This window comes from Bison bison, unplaced genomic scaffold (genome assembly GCF_000754665.1).
Source record: "Bison bison bison isolate TAMUID 2011002044 unplaced genomic scaffold, Bison_UMD1.0 scf7180017864379, whole genome shotgun sequence".
NCBI classification, from domain to species: Eukaryota; Metazoa; Chordata; class Mammalia; order Artiodactyla; family Bovidae; genus Bison; species Bison bison.
The window spans coordinates 9,260,163-9,287,373 of record NW_011494951.1 but is presented as its reverse complement, the minus strand read 5'-3'; the positions used below and the strand labels follow the sequence as shown (position 1 = coordinate 9,287,373).

The following is a 27,211-nucleotide window of genomic DNA, read 5'->3' as shown; positions in this document are numbered from 1 at the left end:
CGCATCTGATGTAATAAGGATGTGTCTTGGCTTCTTTAAGACGGACAGTGACAACCTCGGTCCTACCAGGGCTGACATGTGGACTTAACTAAGAATCAAACGAATGACACTTGATTTTTCAAGGCGCAAGCACACCAGTTCAATTACCGTTGGGAAGAAGCTCTCAAATTTATTGATTTGACAATAGACTCCTTGGATGAATGAATGACTATTGATTGATTTTGGGGTTTGACTTTCAACAACGCTGATAGCTTTGATCAGAGAAAGTTTTTCTACAGGCTCAAGCCATAGCCTTGGGCTATACTGAACAGACAACATTTATTTTGTACATAGTATTAAACCTGTACATAAACTCTTCGTGGCTCAGCGGTAAAGAATCCGCCTGCAATGCAGGAGCCACAGAAGACCTAGGTTCGATCCCTGGGTTGGGAAGATCCCCTGGAGCAGGGCATGGTAACCCACTCAAGTATTCTTGCCTGGAGAATCTCCATAGACAGAGGAGCCTGGCAGGCTACAGACCATGGGGTTGCCAAGAGTTGGACACGACTGACTCGACTTAGCACAAACCTATACATAATATCATGAAATGTCATTTAGCTATTATGTCCCAGGCTCTGTGATAATGTGTTGACTGACTGCATCTTCTCATCAACTTTATGCCATTCCTGCTAGGGGGGATCACTCACTAGGCATCTTGAAGATGAAGACCCTGGAGTAACTGGTATTGTGGGACTTCCCTGGTGGTTCAGTGGCTAAGACTCCTTGCTCTCAGTGCAGGGGACCTGGGTTTGATCCCTTTTCAGGGAAATGGATCCCACATGCTACAATGAAAGGTCTCGTGTATTGCAATTAAGAGCCAACACAGCCAAATGAATAAATAAAAATAAATATTAAAAAAAATCTTCAAAAAAGTGACTGGAATGATGATTGCATACTCAGGAGGTACAGTGCTTGGGATTTGATCCTAAATGCTTTACACCATTATGAAAGGGGTAGGAATACAACAAAAGGCTTGGAGAACAGAATGTTATGATACTTAAAGGAGAGGGGGCTCTACTGGGAGGAAATAGAAGAAAAGATTGCAGGAGTTTGGGGTCAAGTCACGGGGAGCCTCTGATGTTACGTGAAAGAAACTGGAATATATTTTCTATGTGGTGGGGATGCCTTGAAGGACATGGAGAGCAGAGGAGGAGAAGCAGCATTTTCTGGAGCTGCTCCTAGGGCTGCAGGCACAGGATGGTTGGGGTGGAGACGGAGAGACCCCAGCTGGGATAATAAAGAGGGAGCCAGTGGGCATGGTTGCAAAGAGGCCACAAAAAGATGACACGGTGGTTCCTAGTGACGACGGGGAGTGAAAGTTGCTCAGTCGTGTCTGACGCTTTGCGACCCCATGAACTATACAGTCCATGGAATTCTCCAGGCCAGAATACTGGAGTGGGTAGCCTTTCCCTTCTCCAGGAGATCTTCCCAACCCAGGGATTGAACCCAGGTCTCCCACATTGCCAGCAGATTCTTTACCAGCTGAGCCACGAGGGAGGCCCGAGGCGAGCACTAATTCCCCCAGCAGCAGCACCTTCTGGGCACTTGGTGGACCGGCAAACGCTCAGGCCTGACCCCAGACAGATCCACTGAATCAGAACCTGGAGGTGGAGCCACCATCTGGGTAATTTTTAAGACACACTCAAGTCGGAGGACCCCCAGTTTAGAGAAGGCGAACGTGTCTGAGATTTCGGCTGAGGTAAGTATGGATTTGGGGCTCCTGAGAGAGAAAAAGTGGAGGCATGCCAGCCTGGGGGCTACTGGTGAGGAGGGGGATTGGTTTACTCCTGTAAATCGGAGCTGGGACGAGTCTGAGATGCCGGCAGGATACGGGAATGTGTACTGGTCCTGCGTGCTGAGCTCCAGGAAGGGATCCAGTGCCTGAGATGGAGACCGAGGAAGTGTTTCTACCCTGGTGATGCTGACGTTTGAGAAAAAGAGTATGGAGAGAGGAGTTTTCTGGCCCTGTAGCCATCTGCCCTGTTAAAGGAAGAAGGCTCACAAGTGAAAGAAAAAGAGAGAAGGCAAGATGCTTTATCAGCAGGTGGAAGGAACAGCGGGGAGAGAGGAAGCTGCGCTGGGCAGAGCCCGCCGTGCTGACCCCTCGTCTCTGCTTGTGCAGAAGAGGGAGCTTTCTGCAGCCTGGTCACTCAGTGCCGAGGCCAAGTGTCCTTCCTTTCGTGTGACAGAAGGATGTAAAATCCTACTTTATCAGGCGCCAACCACCTGCCCGAGGCTTCCTCTGTGCCTGGTGGAAGGCCTGAAATAATCATGTTAAGGATCACAGCCTTACATGTGCGGGCTGAGGTTCAAGTTCTTTACAAGAATCTCCTTCAGTAGCCTGAACAGGCCTTTGGCGTTTTTTTGTTTTTTTTTTTTTTAAGCCAACTTTAAAAATCAAGTCATTGTTTCCCATTTTAAAGACCATCTACCCATGGTGGATCATATCCCCATGTCAGAGTCCTGTGACTTTTCCTGTTTCACATTTGTCACATTTTGAATTTTTGTATTTGTGTGGTTATTACATTAATACCTTCTTCCTCCCCCAGGTTCTGTGGTCTCCAGCCACAGAGGGTGAGCACAGGTTAAATGTCATTAAGTGTGTGTGGACCACCTAGGTGGATAAAGAAGGATTTCTAGACTGGACCCCTGCTCTCTGGCTGATCACCCCCCTCCTTCTGCCCCCAGAAAGAAGCAATGTCTTTGAACATGAAAAAAAAAAACTCTTGTTTATTTACTATCCCTCCTCTTTTATTTTTAAAAGAGATCTAGTTTTTCAAGTTGACTTAAAATACTTGCTGCCTACATAGCATTCATTAGAATAGTTTCATGAATTGTTCTTTAAAAGAGGCAAGATATAATTCATAAAATTGTTCTAATGAACTCTATGGGGCTTCCCTGATGGCTCAGTGGTAAAGAATGCACCTGCCAATGCAGGAGATGCAGGTTTGATCCTTGGATCAGAAAGATCCTCTGGAGGAGGAAATGGCAACCCACTCTAGTATTCTTGCCTGGAAAATCCCATGGACAGAGGAGCCTGGTGGGCTACAATCCATGGGGGTCACAAAAAGAGTTGGCCATGACTTAGCACTAAGCAGCAACCAAACAACAAACATGGAGTTCATTAGAATAATTTTATATTGTTTAAAAGAGACAAGATATTTTATTTAAAAACCATCTGCTCTGAATAACAAAATGAAAGGGGCTTCTTTAGCAAGTATTAATTTAAAAAGTCTTGAAAAATGTTGAGGGGGTAAAAAATAGCTCTTTCTCGATTTTTAAAAATACACTCGGTGTTAGTGAAAGACATTTGGAGGGTATAAAGATTTCTAAATCTGATCTGGACAACTAGGTGGTGAGATGTTATTTTCCCAGCTAGAATGTGACCTGCTTGACGGCACGGACTCTGTCGGTGACTTTTGTACCTGGCACCTTGTAGCACTAAATCAATGAAAAGGAAAACATGGAGGACTATGAAGGTGTGAGAGATATTAGACTGAAAGAGTGCAATGCAAACAATTTGAATTTTGAAAGATTTGATTTGAGGGTGTGCAAGAGCTTATGGACAATGAGAGAATTTTAAGACATTCCGTTAAAAATATATACATAATGTCCATTGGTATGAAATATGGATTCTCTGGCCAAGGGATGCTTTTCATTGGGGCAGCAGGGGTTATATCAATGGATTTGACAACACTTCCCCAGCTGTCCGGCAGACCTGTGAGCCTGAGAGCCTCATCAGCCTCATGTTTGCAAGCGGCTCCCAGATCTTCTCTGTGCTGACACCTTCTCCTGTCACCCACACTCACTGCACCCCACATCTCTCTCTTTACAGACTTCGTCAAACGATGAACACCGTCCATTTTTCTCTAAAACACTTCTGTGATACTTGACTTCTCAGAAAACACACACCACCTTCTAATAAGAAAGGCGTTGCCCTTTGAAATAATTTTCCAATCTTCTCACCTACTGCCCCTGAGTCGATGTGACCTTGTTTCTATGGACAGGAGGGCAGGCTTCTAAGGTCTTCCCTCCACAATCTTGGAAGTGCTCCGAGCACCCTGATTTGGACTCCCAGCCTCTAGAACAGTGAGAACTCAGTGTCTGCGGTGCAAGCCACCATCTATGATATTTTGTTATAGCAGCGTCAGCCAGCAGGTACAGGGACCGTCTGTCTGGGCGAGACCAGCCCCGCCAGCTTTGCCGTTTGTCCCTGCACTCTGGCACCATCGTGGTGATTTCACAGGGCAATGGGGCTTCCAGCGGGCCTGAGACTCTGAAGAGTGGTAAAGAACATCATAGATACGCTTTGACCTGACCGTTTTGCCTCGGGTTGAGCCTTCCACATTGCCTTGAGCGGAGTGGAAAAGACAACAGAAGCATCAGGAGGGCCAAGCGCTGTGTGGGAGACACCAGGGTGACTGTCTCAAACAAGCTTCTCAAATTTCTAAGAAGGGAAATAGTAGGTAAAGCTTCTGAGCTTGAAATATTTTTGCGGCAGTTAATCTCTGATAGAGTTTGAGTACACATTCTACCCAACCCACTCTTGGGACCGATGGCTTAGAGAATTCAGTTCAAGCATCAACTACAAAATCTTTCTCCCAGGGGTCTGGGAGAAATCTCTCACCTGGGGCCTCCCAGGTGGCATGAGTGGTAAAGAACCTGCCTGCCAATGCAGGAGACATGAGGGACATGGGTTCGATCCCTGGGTTGGGAAGATCCCCTGGAGGCGGGCATGGCAATCCACATCTGTCCACTCCAAGCTTGTCCTGGTGGCTCAGATGGTAAAGAATCTGCCTGCAGTGCAGACATGGCAACCACTCCCGTATTCTTGCCTGGAGAATCCCATGGACAGAAGAGCCTGGAGGGTTACAGTCCATAGGGCTGCCCAGAGTTGGACACACAACTGAGAGACTAGCAACAATAGCAGAAAGGTGAAGTGTCTTCTCTAGTGAGATGGAGAAAACCAGGATTTTCCCACCCTCATAACCAGCTTTAACAAGCTTCAGAGACTTCCAAGAGGAGAAATGGTAGGTAAACCTTCTGAAACTGGAAGAGTTTTGTAGGAGAAACAGGTCAGGGTTGGAAGAAGGATATCAGAAGCTCAGTTTCAGTCAAGTAACATTTGGGTTGTCTCAAAATAGTTCATGGACCTAACTAAATGTAAGAGCTAAAAACAGGAAACTTCCAAAAGAAAATATGCAAGAAAATGTCCATGACCTTAGGTTTGACAAAGAATTTTTAGATACAATCCATATTAGAAAAGAAGTGATAATTTGACTTCACCATGATTAAAAACTTTTGTTTTGGAAAAGGGGGCTTCCTTGGTGGCTCAGTGGTAAAGAATCTGCCTACTAACGCAGAAGACATGGGTTTGATCCCTGGTCCAGGAAGATCCCACATACCTGCGCTCCAGAGCCTCAGTTCAGTTCAGTTCAGTTGCTCAGTCGTGTCCGACTCTTTGCGACCCCATGGACGATAGATTGCCAGGCTTCCCTGTCCATCACCAACTCCCAGAGTTTACCCAAACTCATGTCCATTGAGTCGGTGCTGCCATTCAACCATCTCATCCTCTGTCATCCCCTTCTCTTCCCACCTTCAATCTTTCCCAGCATCAGGGTCTTTCCCAGTGAATCAGCTCTTCACATGAGGTGGCCGAAGTACTGGAGTTTCAGCTCCAACATCAGTCCTTCCAATGAACACCCAGGACTGATCTCCTTTAGGATGGGCTGGTTGGATCTCCTTACATTCCAAGGGACTCTCAAGAGTCCTCTCCAACACCACAGTTCAAAAGCATCAATTCTTTGGCCCTCAGCTTTCTTTAGAGTCCAACTCTCACATCCATACATGAGCACTGGAAAAACCACAGCCTTGACTAGACAGACCTATGTTGGCAAAGTAATGTCTCTAGAGCCTGGGGACTGCAACTATTGAGCCCTTGAGCCGCAACTACTGAAGCTTGTTCACGCCAGAGCCTGTGCTCCACAGTAAGAGAAGCCACTGCAATAAGAAGCCTGCACACCACAAGGCGAGAGTAGCCCCTGCTCCGCGCAAGTACAGAAAAGCCCACGCAGCTACACAACCCCAGCACAGCCAAAGTCAACGAGTAAATACGATTACAAAACAAAGAAGATGGAAAGGTTGGACATTTGCTTGGAGAAAATACTTTCTAACTATAGACCAGATAAAGTACTTGTATCCAGGGTATATAGAGAACTCTTACAATTCCTCAGTAAGATGAAGAATCCAATTAATAATGTGTAAAAAATTAAGTAGTTTACTAAGATAATATACAAGCGGCTAATAAGCATCTGAAAAATACTCCACATCATTAAGCACTAGGGAAATACTAGGTTAAAAGCACAATGAAATATCACTGTACGTGTATTATAAAGGGTACAATGGAAATCACAGATAAAATCAGTTGTTTTTAGTGAACAAACAGAAACTCTCACAAACTGTTGGTGGGAAGGTGAAATGATACAGCCACTTTGTGAAACAGATTAGCAGTTTCCTATAAAGCTAAAAGTATACATTCATCATATGACCTGGTTCATAGAAGCATGACTTATCATGGCCCCAAACTAGAAATAATCCAAATATCCATCACCAGGTGAATGTAAATAAAATGTGTGCACACATATCCAGATGATGGAATAGGATTTAGCAATAAGAAGGAACACAGTGAGGACATATGCTACTTCGTTTATTATCTTGAAAAACATTATGCTAAGGGAAAGAAGTCAAACACAAAGTGCTACATACTGTATGATTCTGTTCACATGAAATGTCTAGAAAATGCATATTTACAGGAATATATTTTATTCAAATATTTAACACAAATCAGTGTTTGTCTAGGGCCGGGGGTGGCAGTGGCTGCAAATAGGCCTCAAGGAACTTTTTGGAGTGATGGAAATGTCCTAAAACTGGATTTTAGTGATGGTTACACAGATCTAGGCATTTACTAAACGTCATTGAATTGTATACTTACAATGGGTGAATTTTATGATATGCAAGTTATACTTCCACAAGTCTATTAAAATGCGAGCTGTCTTATGTGATAGGCAAACGTGGCTTTGAGTAGGTAGTTCACATTTAGTCTGAGAGAGTCCCAGACTGGAGATAAAAATCGGGGACTGTGTATATGTACCACAGCTTTCTTACCCATTCAGTATGGGGAGGGAGGTGGGAGGGGGGTTCAGGATGGGGAACACGTGTACACCTGTGGCAGATTCATGTTGATGTATGGCAAAACCAATACAATATTGTAAAGTAATTAGCCTCCAATTAAAATAAATAAATTAAAAAAAAATTGGGGACTGATCAGTTATACCTACAGTATCTAGAAGCTGGAATTGGAAGTCTCGAGATGACAGAGAGAATGAATGTTCATTAAGGAAAGAGGGCTGATCACCCAGCTTAGGGGCTCCAACTGTTAGAGGCTGGGGTGTAGGAACCCATGAAGAGGTGGGGAGGACCAGAGGAGGGAGAAAGAAGACCCAGGAGAGTGGTGTCCAGGAGCTGAATGCCGAGGAGGGGAAGTGCAAGGTGCAGGGAGTGCGGCTGACAGTCGAGGAAGGTAGATGAAGAGCTGACCCTAGAATTGAGCAAATGTGCGGTTCACAGGGACCTCAACAAGGACAGGGTCGACAGGCAGTGGGGATCTCAGTTACAGGAGAAAGTTCAAGACTGCAGATAGAATGGGAATAGATGGCCCTGGAGAAATTTTGCTATGAAGGAGTTTTTGGGAAAATGCCTTTCTTGATAATTCATGATAAAGATGTGTGCAGGCTAAGTCCCTTCGGTCATGTCTGACTTTTTGCAGCCCTATGAACTGTAGCCTGCCAGTCTCCCCTGTCCATGGGATTCTCCAGGCAAGACTACTGGAAGGGGTTGCCATGCCTTCCTCCAGGGGATCTTCCCAACCCAGGGACCGAACCCACATCTCTTATGTCTCCTGCATTCTCAGGAGAGTTCTTTGCCACACCTGGGAAGCCCAATAATAAAGATGGGTCTGTTTAATATTCTTTGTGCTAAGATGGGCAGTCAGGTGTGGCCACATGCAGAGACAGAGGAGAGGCTCAGGTTCTGTAGCAGGGGGCAGGGCGTGACATGTAGGGCATGTGGAAAGGCAGTCAGGTGGTCAGGAGGAGAAGACAGAAGAGGGTGAAGGCTTCTACCATGGCTTTTGTGGGGTTTCTGATGGAAAGAGAGGGCAGGGCAGGGTAAGCAGGTTAGGACGGGCCAGTTTGAGCTGTTCTGATGGGCTCTGAGGTACGAGGTGGTCCCTTGTTGCTGGGTACCTGGCCCTGCGATGATCCAGGCAGAGGACTCTTGCTTCCTGGGATTGGACTGGCCAGACAGAAGGCATAGGGCTCTGGCTTGGTTAGGTAGCATTTCAGGCATGCTCCAGTCTGGGGTCTTTGCTGTCTCTATATTTCTAAACAATTGGCTAGTGTCTCCCCAACCAGAAAGTTTTCTTTTTTTTTTTCTTAAAATGTCAAACATAATATTCAGAAAAAAATGTTATTGAATATAGCATACTATTTATTTTTACTTATATAAATATTTTACTTTGTACTGTAATTCAACCCCCTGCTCCCAGATCCCTGTGAGGTTGTGAACTCCAGCATGGATGAACTTTTGACATTTCCTACATCAGTGTGCATCCTCTGACTAGAATCTTCTTTCCTTCTCCAGCTGCTGGGCTCCAAGGCAACTCCCAAGAGCAGCTCCTTTGGGAGGTTCTCTTTGTCTTGTATTGAACTTTATAACATTTGTTTCCTGGGTCAGTCTCTCCAGCTCTTGGTGACTTTTAAAAAGTATGCCTAAAATAAATGATGTGTTTTTCTTTCATTTGCATCAAATTTCACTGGATTCTGAACTTTATTTGCAATCGATACTGAAAAATTGGCTCGGAAATGATGCTTTAATCAGAGAAACCAACACGAATGAATGGAAAACAGATGTCAGTAATGAAGAAATTTATGTTCATAAGAAACTACTTAGCATTTGATAGTTCCTCCCTTAAGAGATGGTGCAAGTTGGAATTGCGGCAGTAATGTGTACTTTTTTCCTAAATGTTTATTTGATTTGGAGCAAGCGCCCGTTCAGCGCAGTGCTATCTTCTTTATTTGGAATGTCACTGACTATGTCGTTGACTATGTATATGTTTGAATAGCAATTAGAAGCCGAAGCTTTCAGTGTGTGGGTTTATACTGCTGTTCATCAGGGAGGTGGCCCCTCTGGGCATGTGCCCGGGGCAGTGGGGGACGCCAGATCATCAAGGATGCTTGTATCTAAGTATCTGAAGACAATCTGGACTTGGCAACACTTGGAGCCCTGTAGCCTGTAGGGATGCTACAGTATAGAGAAGGTCATAGGTTCAAGGTCAGGAGCTGGGGGAGTAGAATTGAGCAATAGGCCAGACCCATAAGAGATTTGGGGAGTGAACCATCAAGAGGGAGTCAAAAATTTGGACCTCGGTGAGCAAGTCCAAGCTATGGTTTTTCCAGTAGTCATGTATGGATGTGAAAGTTGGACCATAAATAAGGCTGAGTGCTGAAGAACTGACGCTTTTGAGCTGTGGTGTTGGAGAAGACTCTTGAGAGTCCCTTGGGCAGCAAGGAGATCCAACCAGTCCATCCTAAAGGAGATCAGTCCTAAATAGTCGTTGGAAGGACTGATGCTGAAACTGAAGCTTCAGTACTTTGGCCACCTGAGGCAAAGAGCTGACTCATCCTGATGCTGGAAAAGATTGAGGGCAGGGGAGAAGGGGACAACAGAGGATGAGATGGTTGGATGGCATCACCAACTCAATGGACAGGAGTTTGAACAAACTCTGGGAGATGGTGAAGGACAGGGAAGCCTGGCGTGCTGCAGTCCATGGGGTGGCAGAGAGTCAGACATGACTTAGAGAATGAACAACAACAGAGCAGGCAGACTTGGTCGGCAGGATGTGGTAGGCTGGTGTTGTGGTCATTGGGTAGTAAGTGACCACAGGGAAGCCAGAGCATGGCCATGAGTAAAATACACACAAGCACTGGACTTTCCCTGGGCAACTGTAAACCATTATCTTTAAAGAACAATCAGAGTTAAGATTTGTGGGTGTAGAATGAGGCTGTAGTGCGGCAATTATCAACACAAATTCATTTAGTATCAATGAGATAAGTTGTGGGAACTATATTCAATATTCTGTGATAAACCATAATAGAAAATATGAAAAGGAATGTATATACATGTATGATTGAATCATTTGGATGTACAGCAGAAATTAACATAACATTGTAAATCAGCTACACTTCAACAATAGCAATAGCAAAACCAAAAAGAACAGATTTCCCTGATGTCTGTAGACTGGAGTTTCAGTTCTGGTTCTACCATCTACAGCGGCTGGTTCTCTTTGAACCTGAATTTCCTGAACTGTAAAGCAATGCCTGATGACGGAGCTGCTCGGAGTAACGTAGTACATATAAAGACGGGGCCTGCTGTGTGATCACCCTCACCCTCAGAAGAGGGAATTATTTGTGTTGGTTACTTAGCATCAAGTTCTTCTTCCAGCTGGAGAAGGTGACGACGCTGGTGCCAGCCCCTCTGCGGGGCGCTTGCTATGTATCATCTGATTTCATTGTCATGACAGCTGCATGAAGCCAAGGCTTTTATGATCTCCATTTTATAAACGAGGCTCCTGCAGCTGAGGGAGTCTAGCTTGTTGCTCCAGGTCCCATGACCAAAGCAGTGACAAGCAGTGGTGAGCCCTGATGTCGGGCAATGTTTGTGGACTTGAAATGCTTATTTCTCTTAATTTTGGGCAACATAATGGAGTTAGCGTAAGAAAAGAGAATGAGGAATCTTGATGGAAATCTCATCAGAAAGCTTGCTGCCTGGCTTAGCACATAGTATTAAGTTCTCAGAGTTCAAGGTCATCAGGTTTGTCTGCTTTCTCTCTCTCTTTGAGTTCAAGAGATTTATGATCTATTTGTCTTTCTTTCATTCTTCTTCCTTTCTTTCCTCTTTTACTCTCAAAGTTCAAGGTTGCCAGATTTATCATTTGTTTGTCTGTCTCTTCCCTCCATCCTTCCCTTCCTCCCCTTTCCCTCTGTCTCTTTTTCTCTTTCTGGGGGAGATGCTTCAGGTAAACATGTAAGTGTTTAAGGAAGAAAACTACAATGAAATCATAAGAGCTTAAAACAATCCCACAACTTCCTTAGCGTAAACCTTTTTGGAATAGGGAAACCACTGAATCTGAGGTTTTGCCTAGAAAAAAGGTAGGTAAGTAGTGTTTATAAATCAGTCATGAGAAACAGCCTCTTGAACCTTTTATTAGTCCCAGCCCAGGTTGGGGAGGGGTGCCAGAAGGACTCAATATATGAAAATCAATCAATGTAACACACCTCATTAACAGAACAAAGGCCAGAAACCGCATGATCACCTGAATGGATACAGAAAAAGCATCGGACAAAATTCAACATCCTTTTACGATAAAAACACTCAACAAACTCGGAGCAGAAGGAAATTACTTCAACGTGGTAAAGGTCATATATGAAAAGCCCACAACTAACACACTCAGTTGTGAAACACTGAAAGCACCTCCTCCAAGGTGAGGAACAAGGCAAGGAAGCCCCCCTCTCCACTTCTACTCAACACAGTGCTACAAATCCAGACCTGGGCATTTGGCAAGAGCCGTAGGCCATGTCCTCCCAAACTGTGATGTTGAAAACTAATCCCCAGCGTCATGGTATTTGGAGGCAGGGCCTTTGGGAAGTGACTAGGTCATGAGAGGGTAGAGCTTTCACGAATGGGATTAGTGCCCTTATGAAAAAGACCCCAGAGAGCTCCCTTGCCCCTTCTGCCGTGTGAGAACACAAGAAGACGGCCACATAGGAGCCAAAAAGGAGGCCCTCCTTACCAGACGCCATATCTGCTGCTGCCTTTATCTTGGCTTTCTCAGGCTTCAGAACTGTGAGAAATAAATTTCTGCTGCTAATTAGCTCCCCAGTCTAGAGTACTGACAGAGCCAATAGACTAACATAGAGAGAATAAGTTACAGAAGGCATCCAGATTGGAGGGGAAGAAGTAAAATTATCTCTGTGTGCAGATGACATGGTCTTTTTTTAAAAAAAAATAGTATTTATTTTAATTGGAGGATATTTACAATATTTACAATTTTTTGTAAATATTGTAAATTTTTGATTTACAATATTGTGATGGTTTTTGCCATACATCAACATGAATCTGCCATAGGTATACTGTGTCCTCCTGAACGCTTCTCCCACCTCCCTCCCCACCCTATCCTTCTAGGATGTCATGGAGCACTGGCTTTGGGTTCCCTGCATCATGGATCAAACTCCCACTGGCCATCTATTTTACGTATAGTAATGTGTATGTTTCAATGCTATTCTCTCAAATCATCCCATCCTCCCCTTCCCCCACTGTGTCCAAAAGTCTCTTCTTTACATTTGTGTCTCCTTTGCTGCTCTGCATGTAGGATCATCTGTACTATCTTTCCAGATCCCATATATAAGCATTAATACACGGTACTTGTCTTTCTCTTTCAGACTTACTTTGATCTGTATAACAGGCCCTAGGTTCACCCACCTCATTAGAAGTGACACAGTGTGTTCCTTTCTATAGCCGAGTAATATTCCTTGTGTGTATGTACCACAAATTCCCCATCCATTCATCTGCTGATGGACATTTAGGTTGCTTCCATGTTCCAGTTATTGCAAATAATACTGCAATGAACGTTGGGGGAATATATATCTTTTTCAATTCTGATTTCCTCAGGGTATAAGATGATATGGTCTTTTGTAGAGAAAATCCTAAAGATTCCACACAAATGCACAAACATACACACAAGTATGCATGCACAAACTGTGGAAACAAATAAGCAAATTCAGCAAAGTTGCAGCATGCTGCTGCTGCTGCTAAGTCACTTCAGCTGTGTCCGACTCTGTGTGACCCCATAGACGGCAGCCCACCAGGCGCCCCCGTCCCTGGGATTCTCCAGGCAAGAACACTGGTGTGGGTTGCCATTTCCTTCTCCAACGCAAGAAGGTGAAAAGAGAAAGTGAAGTCGCTCAGTCGTGTCCGACCCTCAGCGACCCCATGGACTGCAGCCTACCAGGCTCCTCCATCCATGGGATTTCCGAGGCAAGAGTACTGGAGTGGGGTGCCATTGCCTTCTCCAAGTTGCAGCATAGAAAATTCATATGCAAAAATTAGTTGTGTTTCTATACACTAACCATGAAACATCTAAAAAAGGAAACTAAGAAAATGGTTGCATTTATAATAGCATGAAAATAAAATACTTAGGAATGGATTTAACCCAAGAGGGAAAACACTTGTACACTGTAAAACACTGCTGAGAGAAATTAAAGACACAAATAAATGGAAAGTCATCTCATATTCATAGGCTGGAAAACTTAATACTATTAAAATGTCAATACTACTGAAGGCAAGCAATAGATTTAGTGCAATCCCTATCACAGTCTCGATGGCATTCCTCTCATTAAAAAATTCATCCTAAAATTCATATGGATTATAAGGGACCTTGCAATAGCCAAACCAATTTTGAAAAAGAACAAAGTTGCAGGCTCAGACTTCATGATTTGAAAACATTACAAAGCTACAGCAATGAAAACAGTGTAGTACTGGCACAAAGACAGACATATAGACCAATAAAATAGAATAGAGAGCTCAGAAATAAAACCTTGCAGATATGGCCAAATAATCTTCAACAAGGATGTGAAGATCACTCACTGGGGAAAAGACAGTATCTTCCACAAATGGTGATGGGAAACTTGCTATCCACGTGGGAAAGAATGAAGTTGGCCCTTACCTTATACAATAAACTCAAGATGGATTGAAGTCATCATTGTAAGACCTAAAATTATAAAATTGCTAGAAAAACACAGAGGAAATCTTCTGACATTGAGATTGGTAATGATTTCTTGGATGTGACACCAAAATCACAGGCAACGAGGATTAAAGTAGACAAAGGCTAAAATACTTCAAACTTCTGTGCCTTGGAGGACACAGTTGACAGAGCAAGAAGACAAAGTATGGAGTGGAAGAGAATATTTACAAATCATATATCTGATAAGGGATTATTGCCCAGGATATGTAAAGAACTCCTACAACTCAACAATAATAACAAGAAAGCAAGTAATCTGATCAGAAAATGGGCAAGGGATAGGCCTTTCTGCAATGATGATAACTGGTCAACAAGCTTGTGAAAAGATGGTCAACATCACTACTCATTAAGTAAGTAAGTGTTAGTCGCTCAGTTGTGCCTGATTCTTTGCGACCCCACGGACTGAAGCCCACCAGGCTCCTGTGTCCATGAGATTTTCCAGGCAAGGATACTGGAGTAGGTTGCCATTTCCCTCTTCAGGGGATCTTCCCAACCCAGGGATCGAACCCGGGTCTCCTGCACGGCAGGCAGGAGATTCTTTACCGATTGAGCTACAACTACTCATTAGAAAAACACAAAGTAAAACCACAGTGAGATATCATCTCACACAAATGAGGGTGGCTACTATTAAAAAACAAACAAACAAAAGGAAAACAACCAGTGTTGGTGAAGATATGGAAAAACGGGAAGCTTTGTGCATTGTTGGTGGACATGAAAAATTTCGGTGTACCTGGTATGGAAAAGAGTAATGATGGTTTCCTCAAAAAATTCAAATTAGAAATGTCATATTTGTTCTTGCTCATGTTTAGTCATGTCCAAGTCTTTGTGACCCCTATAGACTGTAGCCTCTATCCATGGGATTCTCCAAGTAAGAATAATGGAGTGGGTTGCCATTACCTTCTCCGGGGGATCTTCCGGATCCAGGGGTCAAACCCATGTCTCTTGCATTGGCAGGCAGATTCTTTGCCACTAAGACACCTGGGAAGCCTAGAAATACCATAGGAACCAGGAATTTCACTTCTTGGTATATATCCAACAAAATTAAAAGTAGGATCTTGAAGAGGTATTAGCATGTTCATATTGAAAGCAGCATTATTAGCAATAGTCAAGAGGGAGAAGCAACCCAAAAGTTCATGAAGGATAAATGGATAAGCCAAGGGTAGTCTTGGGATACATGGAATATTATTCAGCCTTGAAAGGGATCCCTGTCACAAGCTACAATGTGAACCTTGAAGACATGATGCCAAGTGAAGTTAGCCAGCCACAAAGACAGATACTGTACGATTCCACTCCCACTAGGCATCTGTGTGTGCGCGTGCCCGGGTGCTTCAGTTGGGTCTGACTCTTTGCGACCCTATGGAATGGAGTACACCAGGCTCCTCTGTCCGTGGGATTCTCCAGGCAAGAATACTGGAGTGGGGTGCCATTTCCTTCTCTAGGGGATCTTCCCCACCCTGGGATCAAACCCATTTCTCTTGCATCTCCTGCACTGCAAGTAGATTCCTTCCCACTGAGACAGCAGGGAAGCCCAAGAGGTATCCAAAGTAGTCAAATTCACTGAAACAGAGAGTGGTTTCCAGGGCCCAGGGGAGGAAAAGGGGGGAGCGGCTCTTTAACAGGGATAGCATTTCAATTTTACAAAATGAACTAGTTCTGGAGATCTATTGCACAACAGCGTGAATATAGGTAATTTTACTGAACTGTACCTTGAAAAATGATTGAGATGGAAAGTTTTATGTTTTTTTTTAATAATTAAAAATTCTCTGGCAAAGACAAGAAGGAAAAAAAATGTGGCAAAATCTTGTTAATCCTTGGATAATATACGCGTCACTATACTTTTTTACTTCTGTGTAGATTTGAATTTTCATAATGAAAAATAGGGTCCCCAAGGGTACTCTGTTTAGGATTCTTGGCAGTTGCCTTGGTGACATCAGATTTACTTTGAGAATATCCAAATTCCTTTGATAACCATACGTATAAAACCTTAATAGATGAGCTGAAATGTTGTTAGTACAGGAAATAAGTTCATGTTTCCAGTTTCATTGCGGAAAAATAAGAAAAGGGGTCGAGTAGAAAACATGCCTGCATGATGGAAATCCCTTTTGCTAGGCAATCGTGCCGTTTGCAGAGACATGGGTGGACCTAGAGACTATCATACAGAGTGAAGCAAGTCAGAGACAGAAAAACAAGTATTGTCTATTAATGCACATATGCGGAATCAGAATAATAGTGCAGATAAACCTATTTGCAAAGCAGAAACAGAGACACAAACGTAGAGAAGAATGAATGTATAGACACCAAGGGGGTGGTGGGAGGAACTGGGAGATTGGGGTTGACACACATATACCAGTGATACTATGTATAAAATAGATGGGGCTTCCCTGGCAGCTCAGTGTAAAGAATCTGCCTGTAAGGCAGGAGACGCAGGAGCCATGGGTTTGATCCCTGGGTCAGGAAGATCCCTTGGAGGAGGGCATGGCAATCCACTCCAGTATTCTTGCCTGGGAAATCCCATGGACAGAGGAGTCTGGTGGACTACTGACCAAAGGGTCTCAAGGACTTAGGACGTGACTGAAGCAACTTAAAATAGACGACTAATGAGAACTTATTCTATGGCACAGGCATGTGTGCACGCCTAGTCTCTCAGTTGTGTCCGACTCTTTGCGACCCCATGGACTGTAGCCCGCCAGGCTCCTCTGTCCATGGGATTCTCCCAGCAAGGATACTGGAGTGGGTTGCCATGCCCTCCTCCAGGGTATGGCACAGGGAACTCTACTTAATGCTCTGTGGTCACGTGAATGGGAAGGGACATTTAAAAGGAGGGGACGTAAGTATACATATGTCTGATTCATTTTGCTGTGCCGCAGAAGCTAACACAACATGGTTAAGCAACTATAATCCAATAACAAATAACTTCAAAAAAGAGACACAGTAGCTTTCAGATGCACCGTTTTCTGCACTCGTTTTTGTGTTTCAGAGCTCTCGGTCTGGAGCCCTCGGTCCCCAGGACCCCCCCATGGAGATTCCTGCACGTCCTATATGGCTTCTGATGTACGCCTGTCTTAGGCAGAGTCTCCTTGGGATCCTCATTCCTCGAACGCATCTGCCTCTCACTCTGACCTGCATTGACACAGTGAATGAGACCTGATCTGCCCTCTTGACCACTGACCACTTCCTGCTGGTCTTGACCTCTCGTTTCTGAAGGATGCCTGTCCACTCAGGCTGCTCATCCAGCCAGTGCCCCCAGCTCATTCCGGGTTTTCTCTACATCTCGCTTACCAGTGCTGCCGAATCAGCATCAGCCTCCAGCTCTGCCCTGAGTGCCCAGCTGGTCACAACCTTTCTCAGGCAGGCACACCTTAGCATTGGATCATCCCTTCCCTCTTCAAATCATACATAGTGGTTTTAATCTTTTTCTTTTGGACTAATGCATAGATTGTCTTTTATCTCTGTCTACTATACTACCGCATTGGTGGTTCAGAGGTAGAATTCTCGCCTCCCATGTGGGAGACCCGGGTTCGATTCCCGGCCAGTGCACCAGATGATGGTTGTGTTTGTTTTGGGCTTCTCTTGTGGCTCAGCTGGTAAAGAATCCGCCTGCAGTGTGGGAGACCAGGGTTCAATCTGTTGGTCGGGAAGATTCCCTGGAGAAAGGAAAGGCTACCCGCTCCACTATTCTGGTCTGGAGAATTCCATGGACTGTATATACCATGGGGTCGCAAAGAGTCGGACATCACTGAGGGACTTTCAGTTTCACTTTTCACTATACTACTAGATGTGTGCACAGTCGTGTATGACACTCTGCGACCCCATGGACTGTAGCCCATCGGGCTCCTCTGTCCATGGAATTTTCCAGGCAAGGATACTGGAGTGGGTTGCCATTTCCTTCTCCAGGGGATCTTCCCAACTGGGCACTGAACCCATGTCTCTGTGTCTCCTGCATTGGCAGACGGGTTGTTTACCACTAGTGCCACCTGGTAAGCCCTTATCCCCCTCTAAACCCCTTATTTACTGTGTATTTATCTATTTAGAATGCTGCTGCTGACGAGTGCTCAGCTGTATCTGACTCTTCGTGACCCCATGGACTGTAGCCCCCCAGGCTCCTCTGTCCATGGGATTTTTCCAGGCAAGAATACTGGAGTGGGTTGCCATTTCAATCTCCAATTTAGAATACTAATGCATATTATTTAAACATTTAAAACAGCACACACTATTTAAAATGTTTGCACATCCTCTTGATTTGATCCTCACAATCAACCCCATGGTGACACCGATAAAACAGCACACACTATTTAAAATGTTTGCACATCCTCTTGATTTGATCCCCACAATCAACCCCATGGTGACACCGAAGCGTTATCTCTCCCATTTTAGAAAGAAGGAAAGAATTCACATTGCACAGAGCCTTTATTCCTAGACATATTCTGACATTTCCCCCCCCCCCCGAGCTTAAAACAGGTAATTAAATATTCCATAGTTGTGCTATGGACTGAACTGTCCCCACATTTATAAGTTGAAGCCCTGACCCTCAGTGTGACTGCATTTGGGGATAGGGCCTCTAAAGAGGTCATGAAGAGGTTATGTGATGGGGCCCCAGTGCAAAAGGGTTAGTGTCCTTCTAAGAGGAGACACCAGAGGGAATACACAGGGAGATGGCAGCCACCTACAAGACAGGAAGAAAGGCCTCACTGGACACTGACCCCATGGGCACCTTGATCGTGGACTTCCAGCCTCCAGAATTTGTGAGAAAACAAAAGTTTGGTTTTTTTTTGGCGCCATCCAGGCTATGGTACAGTATATTCGGGCAGCCTGAGCACACTAAGATACACTGTAATCTTCGGTAATGAACAGTTCCGTGCGTTTAGGACTGGAAGCAGCTGCGTGGTCTGAAGCCTGGTTCTGCTCTAGTCACTTGTACCAGTCCTATCGCGTTATTGCTCTCAGACGGGAACCGCATTTTTCTTAGGGTCGGACTTCAGATGAGCTTGCTTCCAAAAGCTCTCTAATTTCCAACAGGTACTTTACTCCCCAGCTTAGTTACAGGGAAATAGGGTAACAACTGAGTAATAATTATGTAACAGTTAAGAAGTGTAACACACTTCCTTCTCTGGTCTAATCCATTGTTCAAAAAAAGGAACAAGGACTTCCCTGGTGGTCCAGTGGCTAAGATTCCCCAATGCAGGGAGCCCGGTTCAATCGCTGGTCAGGGGCGGATCCCACATGCCACAACTAGAGATCCTTCATGCTGCAACAAAGATCGAAGATCCCATGTGTCGCAATTAAGACCCGAAGCAGCCAAATAATTAAGTAAATAGATTTTTTTTTTTTTAAGAAACAAGTGAGGAGTAATAATTTTCCCTACAATGAGCAGATAATGAATGATGGTCACTGTGATGAAGAAGAGTAATCCTGTGGTAAAATACAGGCCACGGTTCCTGGAGGGTAAATTGAGTGTGTATGTGTTGTGGGAGGGGTTGGGGGAGGGATAAGAGAAGGGGTCCTCAAAGGACAAGGCTCCGAGAGCCTCAGAGACATCTTCAGATTTTCCAACATCTGATTCCAGTCCCATCATTGACAAATACGCCTTGCTTATTTCACCTGCCTTTGTATTTCTACCTATCTGATTATTTGCACCATTTCAATTTCGTTGAGTGCTTCCAAAATTCTGTAGCTATGTAACTATGTCCTGTGTCTGCGTCCTGTCTCCCAGACACCTGCTAACCTAGCAATTTACTCTCAGAACTGGGGTGAAGTGTTGTGGAGGGCGGTGGACACGTACCAAAAAAAAAAAAAAAAGTTCCCATGACAAGTGCCCGTGTTGCTCTGTGCCGATCACAGGAGGCAGCAGATACATACTGAATGAACTGAACACAGAGACACTTACTCCGGGGTCCCCGTCGGCTCGTCATGCCCAGGAGGCGGGTGTCAGGGCCTTTTTGCACCGGCTCCTGTTGGTCATCCACAGGGGAGTTTTCCAACACCATTTCCTCGAGGCTGGCAGTCGGCAGCTGTGGGCAGAGAGTCAGAGGTTGGTTGACTCAGATCCTGTCTCGGGATGAGGTGGGTCACTTAGCAAAGGGACAGGCCTCTATCCTGTTCAGATCCAGATAATCCCGGTCTCTGTCACCTGGGTCTCTGTGGTCATTATCCCCTCACCCCACAGGAAGCAGTGATGATCCTTTCTTTAAGAGGTTTCTTGTTGGAGAGAGTGACCCAGGCATCCTAAAATAAAATGAGTGTTTTCACTTTTTCTAGGTACAATGTGTAGCGCTCTGTAAAAATTTGGAGGAAAGGGAACTAGAAAAATCAGGATCAGACTGCTTGATCCCAGCTCTAACTCATTTGGTGAGAGAGTATGCTCGGTTGTGTCTGACTCTTTTCGACCCCATGGACTGCAGCCCTCCAGACTCCTCTTCCTCTGTCCTTGGGGTTCTCCAGGCAAGAACATTGGAGTGGGTTGCCATTTCCTACTTCAGGGGATCTTCCTGACCAGGAATCGAAACTGCTTCTGCTGCATTGGTAGGCGGGTACTTTACTACTGAACCACCAGGGAAGCCCATTTGAAAGAAGCAGTCAAAATATTGTGGGTTAATCTAAAGCAAAGACCAGCCTCTGACTCCTCCCCCAGACTCTTAGAGGAGGGTGGGCAGGTGAGCAGAAGGAGCAATGGAGGCCACAGGTGAGTGATGGCCTTTGGACTAGCCAAAGGCTGGCCTCTGAACCCCAATGTACTGCGGGACTGTGGGTGACTTAGTGAACTGCCTACCTTCTTTCCTCACTGTAAACTAAGGGAAATAAAAAGCCCATTCACGGAGACGCTGCTACCTGTCGGGCACGTGGTAAACCACAGACATTCTGACTTAAATAATGTCCTGCGGTAGACCTGAGGCATCTGACATATATTAAAAATCCCCTCGTGATTCCGAAGTGCCACTGGGGTTAGAAATCGTCCCCCAGACTTCTCACAAAGCCCGGACGACTGCACGTGGTCTTGATCAGGGCTCCTGTGCAGTGGAGGAAAGACATGTCTCTGGAAAGTGCACACCTTCTCTCCATCCCCATGCCTTCCTCCGGCTCAGTAGCTGCACATCCACCCTGGTCACCCCTGCTCACTGTGCCTGTGGCCTTGGAACTGGGAACTTGAGCTCTTTGCTTCCACACTGGCTCATCTGCTGACTCCTTGGGGCTCCCTGGCCCCCGGCTGGCCCTGCAGGAAGGGTTAAAGCTCCCTGAGTGGCCAGGGGACCAGCCCTCTGGCCGGGTACCACTTCCCTCCCCCCCGCCACCCCCACCGGCCCGCTCCATCCACCAGCAGAGAAGGAGGCGCCACGGCCCAGATTGTCCCAATGGGATGGTGCTGGGTGAGGCAGGGAGCTGAAAAGGGGGTCTCTCTCCAGACTTCAGCTCTCCCGCTGCCCTCCCCACCTCCCTGGCCCCACCTCCAGGCAGTCCCATCACGTGACTGCTGGCTCAAAATGGCGTTCCCTCCTCCTCCCTCCTCCCTGGCTGGCATCTGGATTTTCCTGAGCAAACCACCCCTCCACGAGATCTTTCCTGCCTCCCTCCGCAGGGGACAACTCCTTGGCAAGGGCATCTATTTACCTTGAGAAGGTGGACCTTACTCCAGGATGCTCTAAGCCAGGGAGGGCAGCTTCTGAGGGAGAGCAGGGCCAGGGGCGGGACCACCAGCCAGCACTCCGCCCGGGAGAAGGGGGTTGGCCTCTGGTTTAGACCGAGCTGGAATTTAGGCTTGGAGTTGGAGAAAGTGGGAGTTCCCAGGATTTGTTATCCTGCACTGCCATCTACTGCACATCTTAGTTTATGGCCTTATGATGATGTCGATTTAAAAAAAAAAAAGATGCACTATATGGGAGCTGCGAGTTAAGTTTTATTTGGGCCAAAATGAGGACTGCAGCTTGGGAGACAGCACCTCTGATAGCTCTGAGAAGCTGCTCCAAAGAGGGAGGGGGAAAAGACGGTATATTAGTGATTTTGGTAAAGGGTGGGTACATGCAGTCAAGCACGTATTTTTTTGTAGAAAGTTTCTGCTGGTCTCGTGAAGCTTCTGCTAGTCACGAGAAACAATCGTCACCATGAGGGAGTTTAGTGTTTTTCTAGATACAAGGAGATATAAGAAGTAGGCTCGTAAAATCAGCTCCTGAGAACATCTGACTATGTAAAGACCTATCCTGCCAGTTTCCCAGAGCACAGAGCGCCTCCTGTCTGCTCTCCACCCTGAACTAAAGGGGATGTTGGAGGTCAGTAGGTACAGCAGCACGTGCTTTCATCCTGGTAGAGGCAGATGGCAAGCAGCCATGGCAAGTGCTGATTTGTGGTTGACAATGACGGTACCGAAGGGCCTCTTTCCAGCATTTCTAAACTTCTCTCCAGCGATGGGAGAAACCTTGGGGGAAAGATGCTCCAAACGCTGCCCATGGCTTCATGGTGAGGGTCATCCATGAGGCCCCACGGGGTCCTTCACCTGGACCACCCACCCGCATCCCTGTCTCCTCCAGAGAATCCCAAGTGCTGGTACCCGCGGGAGGCCGCGCGGCCCCTCTGGATGCGGTGGGCTCTTAACCGACAGCCCAGTAGGCAGACGCGGGCTTCTGCCGTCCCTACCTGCTTCTTTCTTTTTTGTCTTGGAATCTTCAAGGGCTTCTTCTGTCTTTCCTCTTCTGCATCCTCACCGTCGTCAATGAACTCCTTTGTGAAAATGCAAATGGAAGTGTGGTCACTTAATGTGTATGTGTAAATCGGGAAAAAATGGCAAGAAAGGAAGAGGGGTGGGATTCTTAGGTGTTCCAATGACCGCCTTGGCCTGGACCCTACACCCCCTGATGCTGAATGTGGCTGAAGGGGCAGTTGACAGAGCTACACAGCCACCATCTGCTTTGCTCCAAAGAGACACATTCTTGAAAAGTTGTATCCAAATGGAAAGATGGTCAATGAGATGGTGTTGGAGATTCCATGGCCCCAGGTGCCCATTCAGGCCTGGGGCATGTTCCAGGGGGCTTTTCTTGTGGCTCAGCTGGTAAAAGAATTCACCTGAAATGCGGGAGACTTGGGTTCGATCCCTGGGTTGGGAAGATGCCCTGGAAAAGGGAAAGGCCACCCACTCCTGTATTCTAGCCTGGAGAATTCCATGGACTGTATAGTCCACGGGGTTGCAAAGAGTCAGACATGACTGAATGACTTTTTCACTTTCACTATGTTCCAGGTCTTGTGGGCACAAGAGGTGCCTGGTGACTTCCTTCAAAAGTCATAATGTCATGAAGGCCACCAGCAAGTGGATCTGCCAGGACTGATGTTCTGACCCAGATGGAGGCCCCTAGCCCAAAAAGACAGAATCAGCCTAAGGGTTTCCAGGCTTGGGCTTCTCTGCTCCCAGCCTTACAAGCCGGTAAAGGTTAATGAAGGTACGTGTGAAATCACCATGGATGTTCGGACTTAATGGAAATTTTTGCAGGTCTTTTTGAAAAGGGAGAAATCCTGTAAGAGTGCCAATTTGGTTTCTTTTTCTACATGATGCTTTCTAAATTTGTGGTCAAAAGTTTTTAAAACTGAAGCTTCTCTAGTTTCCAGCTTTAAAGTTTTCTAGTCTGACTTTTTCAAACCAGAGCACAAGCACCTCTGGGTGTAAAAGAGGTTGCGGGATGAATCTAGAACCTCTCCTGCGATACCAGATTTATTTGACATTTTTTTCCTGAAATTGGGAAATTTTGGTACTTCTGCTGGAATTTGGAACACAAAGCATGGATTTGAATCATGTAAGGTTTCAAAGAAATGGCACACAGTTTGCTGGGCTGGGCTCTAACCACACCTCAGTGTGCTTGGCCTCAGTTAGAGGAGACCCGAGCCTTAACTGCGGAGGGAACTGAGGTCCCAGCCAGGGAAGGGGCACGGCCTTTGTCTACAGGACCTGATCCAACTGATGTCCGCTGGGTGCGAGCCCCACCCTCTTTTAAGCCTTCTTCTTCAGGGCCTACCAGGAATTCACCAACTTGGATTATAAGACATTAATGTTGAGTGTGCAACTGTGGCTCTTAATTCAAATCAAAGTTCTTATTGACTTAGAACGGACTTGTGAGAAATCTTCATAATTTTTTTTTTTTTTTTGCTTTCCAATCAAGTTTTGATCCTCCATCAATGGAAAGCTGTGCAGAAGGATCTCAAATTAGACCGAATGTGAATTCCAAGAGGACTCAGGGTTTTGTTCAGTGTTGAAGTGCCAGGGACCAGAGGCACAATCCATCTTTGTTGCATGAATGAATAAACACAGGTAGATGGAAGTAAGTTGTTAGTACTTATCCTGCTTAAAGTGAGTCTTTCTGGTCTGATCTGGATTCCTTCAGGCTTGTGAAGTACCTATTGAAAACAGCATATTGTCCCATTTCTGCCTCTGTGGTCTCAAGTTACTGAGCTCTGGAGCCAAGAGAGAAGCAAAGACTGAGAGGAATACTTTCTTTTCTGTTTGGTGGTCTATAATCTCCAAACTGGAGCTGGGCTTCCTCCTCTGCTCCAGATGGTGTTTAATGATGTTTTGCACAAAAAGAGTTAGAAACTGCAGGACTCTGTGGGGATTTTATTAGCTGTCATAATCTATAATTGTTACCCTCATGTTGAATTTCTTTGGAGACCAGGTGCTTCAGCAGAACTGGGCCCTGTCGTAGGTGGTAACTCAGAACTGCCGTCTGTTGGAATTCACGAAATGATGACAAAGCATGCTCAGTCAAGTCCGACTCTTTGTGACCTCATGGACAGTAGCCCGCCAGGCTCTTCTGTCCATGGGATTCTCCTGGCAAGAATACTGGAGTGGGTTGTCATGCCCTCCTCTAGGGGATCTTCCTGACCCAGGGATCGAACCTGCATGTCCTGTGTCTCCTGCATTGCGGGTGGATTCTTTACCTCTGAGCCATTGCGGAAGCCCTACACTTGCAGTGTGTGTGCAATAAATACTTGTTGCTGGCCTAACTTCATTCACCAACGCGTGTGACACACGTGCATACACACACCACACATCTGTCAGGTACACCTCAGCCACCACTCACCTCTGAAATTATTTTCATTTTTTCTTCCTTGGGCTTCATTTTCTCGGCGGTGGCTCCTCCCTGACAGGCAAAGAACAAAGAAGAAGTCAGGCCCTTTGAACTCAGCCAAACATCTTTCTTCTTACTATTGACAACTCTAAAGCTAACCTTGATGGCTAGGGAAGTGTTTGAGCTGAGTCCAGCCCCAAGGAATACATTCTTAGGCCCCAGGCCTGATGGACACGAACCCCAGAGGAGAAGGAAGGAGGCTGGACCCCCCATCCCCAGAGCTTGGCAAGGAACCTGGCTTTCCTGTGCAGGAGGCGGGACTCAGGAGAGGGTTCTACCCTTGGTGTCCGATGACCCTGGAGGAAATCTAGCTCCGGAAGGATTATTTCATAGCCTCTCCTCTCCCTTCCCTGGTGGATCAGACGGTAAAGAATCTGCCTGCAAGGCAGGAAACCTGGGTTCCACCCCTGGGTTGAGAAAATCTCTTCGAGAAGGGAACGGCTACTCACTCCAGTATTCTTGCCTGGAAAATCCCATGGACACAGAAGCTTGGCAGGCTACAATCCATGGGGTCGCAAAGAGTTGGACACGCCTGAATGACTTTCACTTTCCTCTCCCTTCGAATGTCCACCATCCTGTCCCTTCTTACCCTCCCTTTTACCTGCATAATCCATTCTTCCTGCTTTTTGGGTTCATTCCCATCTGTGTACAAAGGCTGTTTCCTTAAAAAAATCTCTCTCTGGGTTTCATGTCTCTTTCTACCCATCACTCAATTGTTCAGCCTTCTATAAGGAACTCCTCAGACCCACTCTTTCCAATCAGTGTTTTGAGCCCAGCACTTCCCGACAGTGCTCTTGCCAGCATCTCTGAGTGTTGCAGAAGCCAGTCCTCGAGAAACCAAGCACCACACTTGGAGAGTTGGAGAACTCAGGTTTATTATGCCGGTGGGCCCAGAGGAGTTAACACTCCAAGCTCTGAGCCCTGAACAAAGGGGTTACAGAGCTTTTGTGGACAGACTACAATGGGCAACACCAGCTGTTAATAGGCTGGTTTAAACTAAGAGATTTCACATGCACGCAGGAACAGCAGTCAAGACGGGGAGAAGGGTGCCTGACCTTTACACTTGATTAAACAGGTTTGCAGGGGCTGGGCAGTTGCAAAGAGCAGGACAAGCGTGAGTGAGATAAGCTCCAATTCCTAGTGTTGTGAGTCCCCACTTTCTGAGACTACGTGACCTATATGATCCAGACTTTGCGAGGAGCAAGTTGAGTTACAGAGGCAGAAGGAGAAGGAGGCTATGTAAAATTTTAGCTTTTCCTCTTCATGAGGACCTCCGCATCGCCACGTCTCATGTTCAGTCCTCAACCCTCAGCTTAGTTGCCCCATCAGAGGCGGTAAGTAAGGAAAGTGACTCGTTGCCTTCTTTTTCTTGCAAGACCTTCTTTTCTTGGCTTCTCAGGCACACTCTTTCCCAGTTCTTCACCTGCCCACTGCTTCTCCTGCTCGGACTGCTGGTCTGGTGAGCACCACACGTGACAGTGTCTGGGGAAGAGCCTCCCTCAACTCACTCCCTTGGTGAGCGTGTCTCGTCTCTCGACTTTAAGTACCGTCTGCCTACTGACATTCCCCACATTTAGACCAAGGTCCACACATCTCCCCAGAACTCCAGACTCAAGTATGCACGTGCTCGACAGACACCTTCCTGTGTGTGTCCTCAGTCACTTAGTTGTGTCCAGCTCTTTGTGACCCCACCAGGCTCCTCTGTTCCTGAAATGTTCCAGGCAAGAATACTGGATTGGGTTGCCATTTCCCGCTCTAGGGGATCTTCCTGAGCCAGGGATTGAACCCGCATCTCTTGCGTTGGCAGGTGGATTCTTTACCACTCTACTACCTGGGAAGACAGTCTCGTGGCTTAACATGTCCCAAACAAGCTCCTTGTCATCACCCTGAATCTGCATGTCCTGCAGCCTTCCTTGCTATATTGCACAGTTTAGTTCAATCGCTCAGTTGGGTCTGACTCTTTGCAACCCCATGGACTGCAACACACTAGGCCTCCCTGTCCATCACCAACTCCTTGAGTTTACCCAAACTCATGTCCATTAAGTCGGTGATGCCATCCAACCATCTCATCCTCTGTTGTCCCCTTCTTCTCCCGCCTTCAATCTTTCCCAGCATCAGGGTCTTTTCAAATGAGTCAGCTCTTCGCATGAGGTGGCCA

The 27,211-nt window shown here is 46.1% G+C and overlaps 1 protein-coding gene and 1 non-coding gene across 3 annotated transcripts in view; one reads left to right on the top strand and one right to left on the bottom strand.

Moving 5' to 3' along the window:
• The window catches only part of CC2D2A (coiled-coil and C2 domain containing 2A), a 132,878-nt gene that overhangs the window by 100,013 nt on the left and 5,654 nt on the right, over positions 1–27,211 (bottom strand). For both annotated transcript variants that reach the window (XM_010857285.1, XM_010857287.1), the window contains exons 2-4: positions 25,006–25,065; positions 22,577–22,660; positions 19,839–19,962 (exon numbers count right to left, since the gene is read on the bottom strand). In XM_010857285.1, the coding sequence (XP_010855587.1) occupies positions 19,839–19,962; positions 22,577–22,660; positions 25,006–25,044 (247 nt within the window). In that variant the 5' untranslated portion in view covers positions 25,045–25,065. The remainder of the gene's footprint in view (positions 1–19,838; positions 19,963–22,576; positions 22,661–25,005; positions 25,066–27,211) is intronic.
• TRNAG-CCC lies at positions 17,421–17,491 on the top strand. Its single transcript has one exon. It is a non-coding gene; the product is annotated as a tRNA-Gly (tRNA).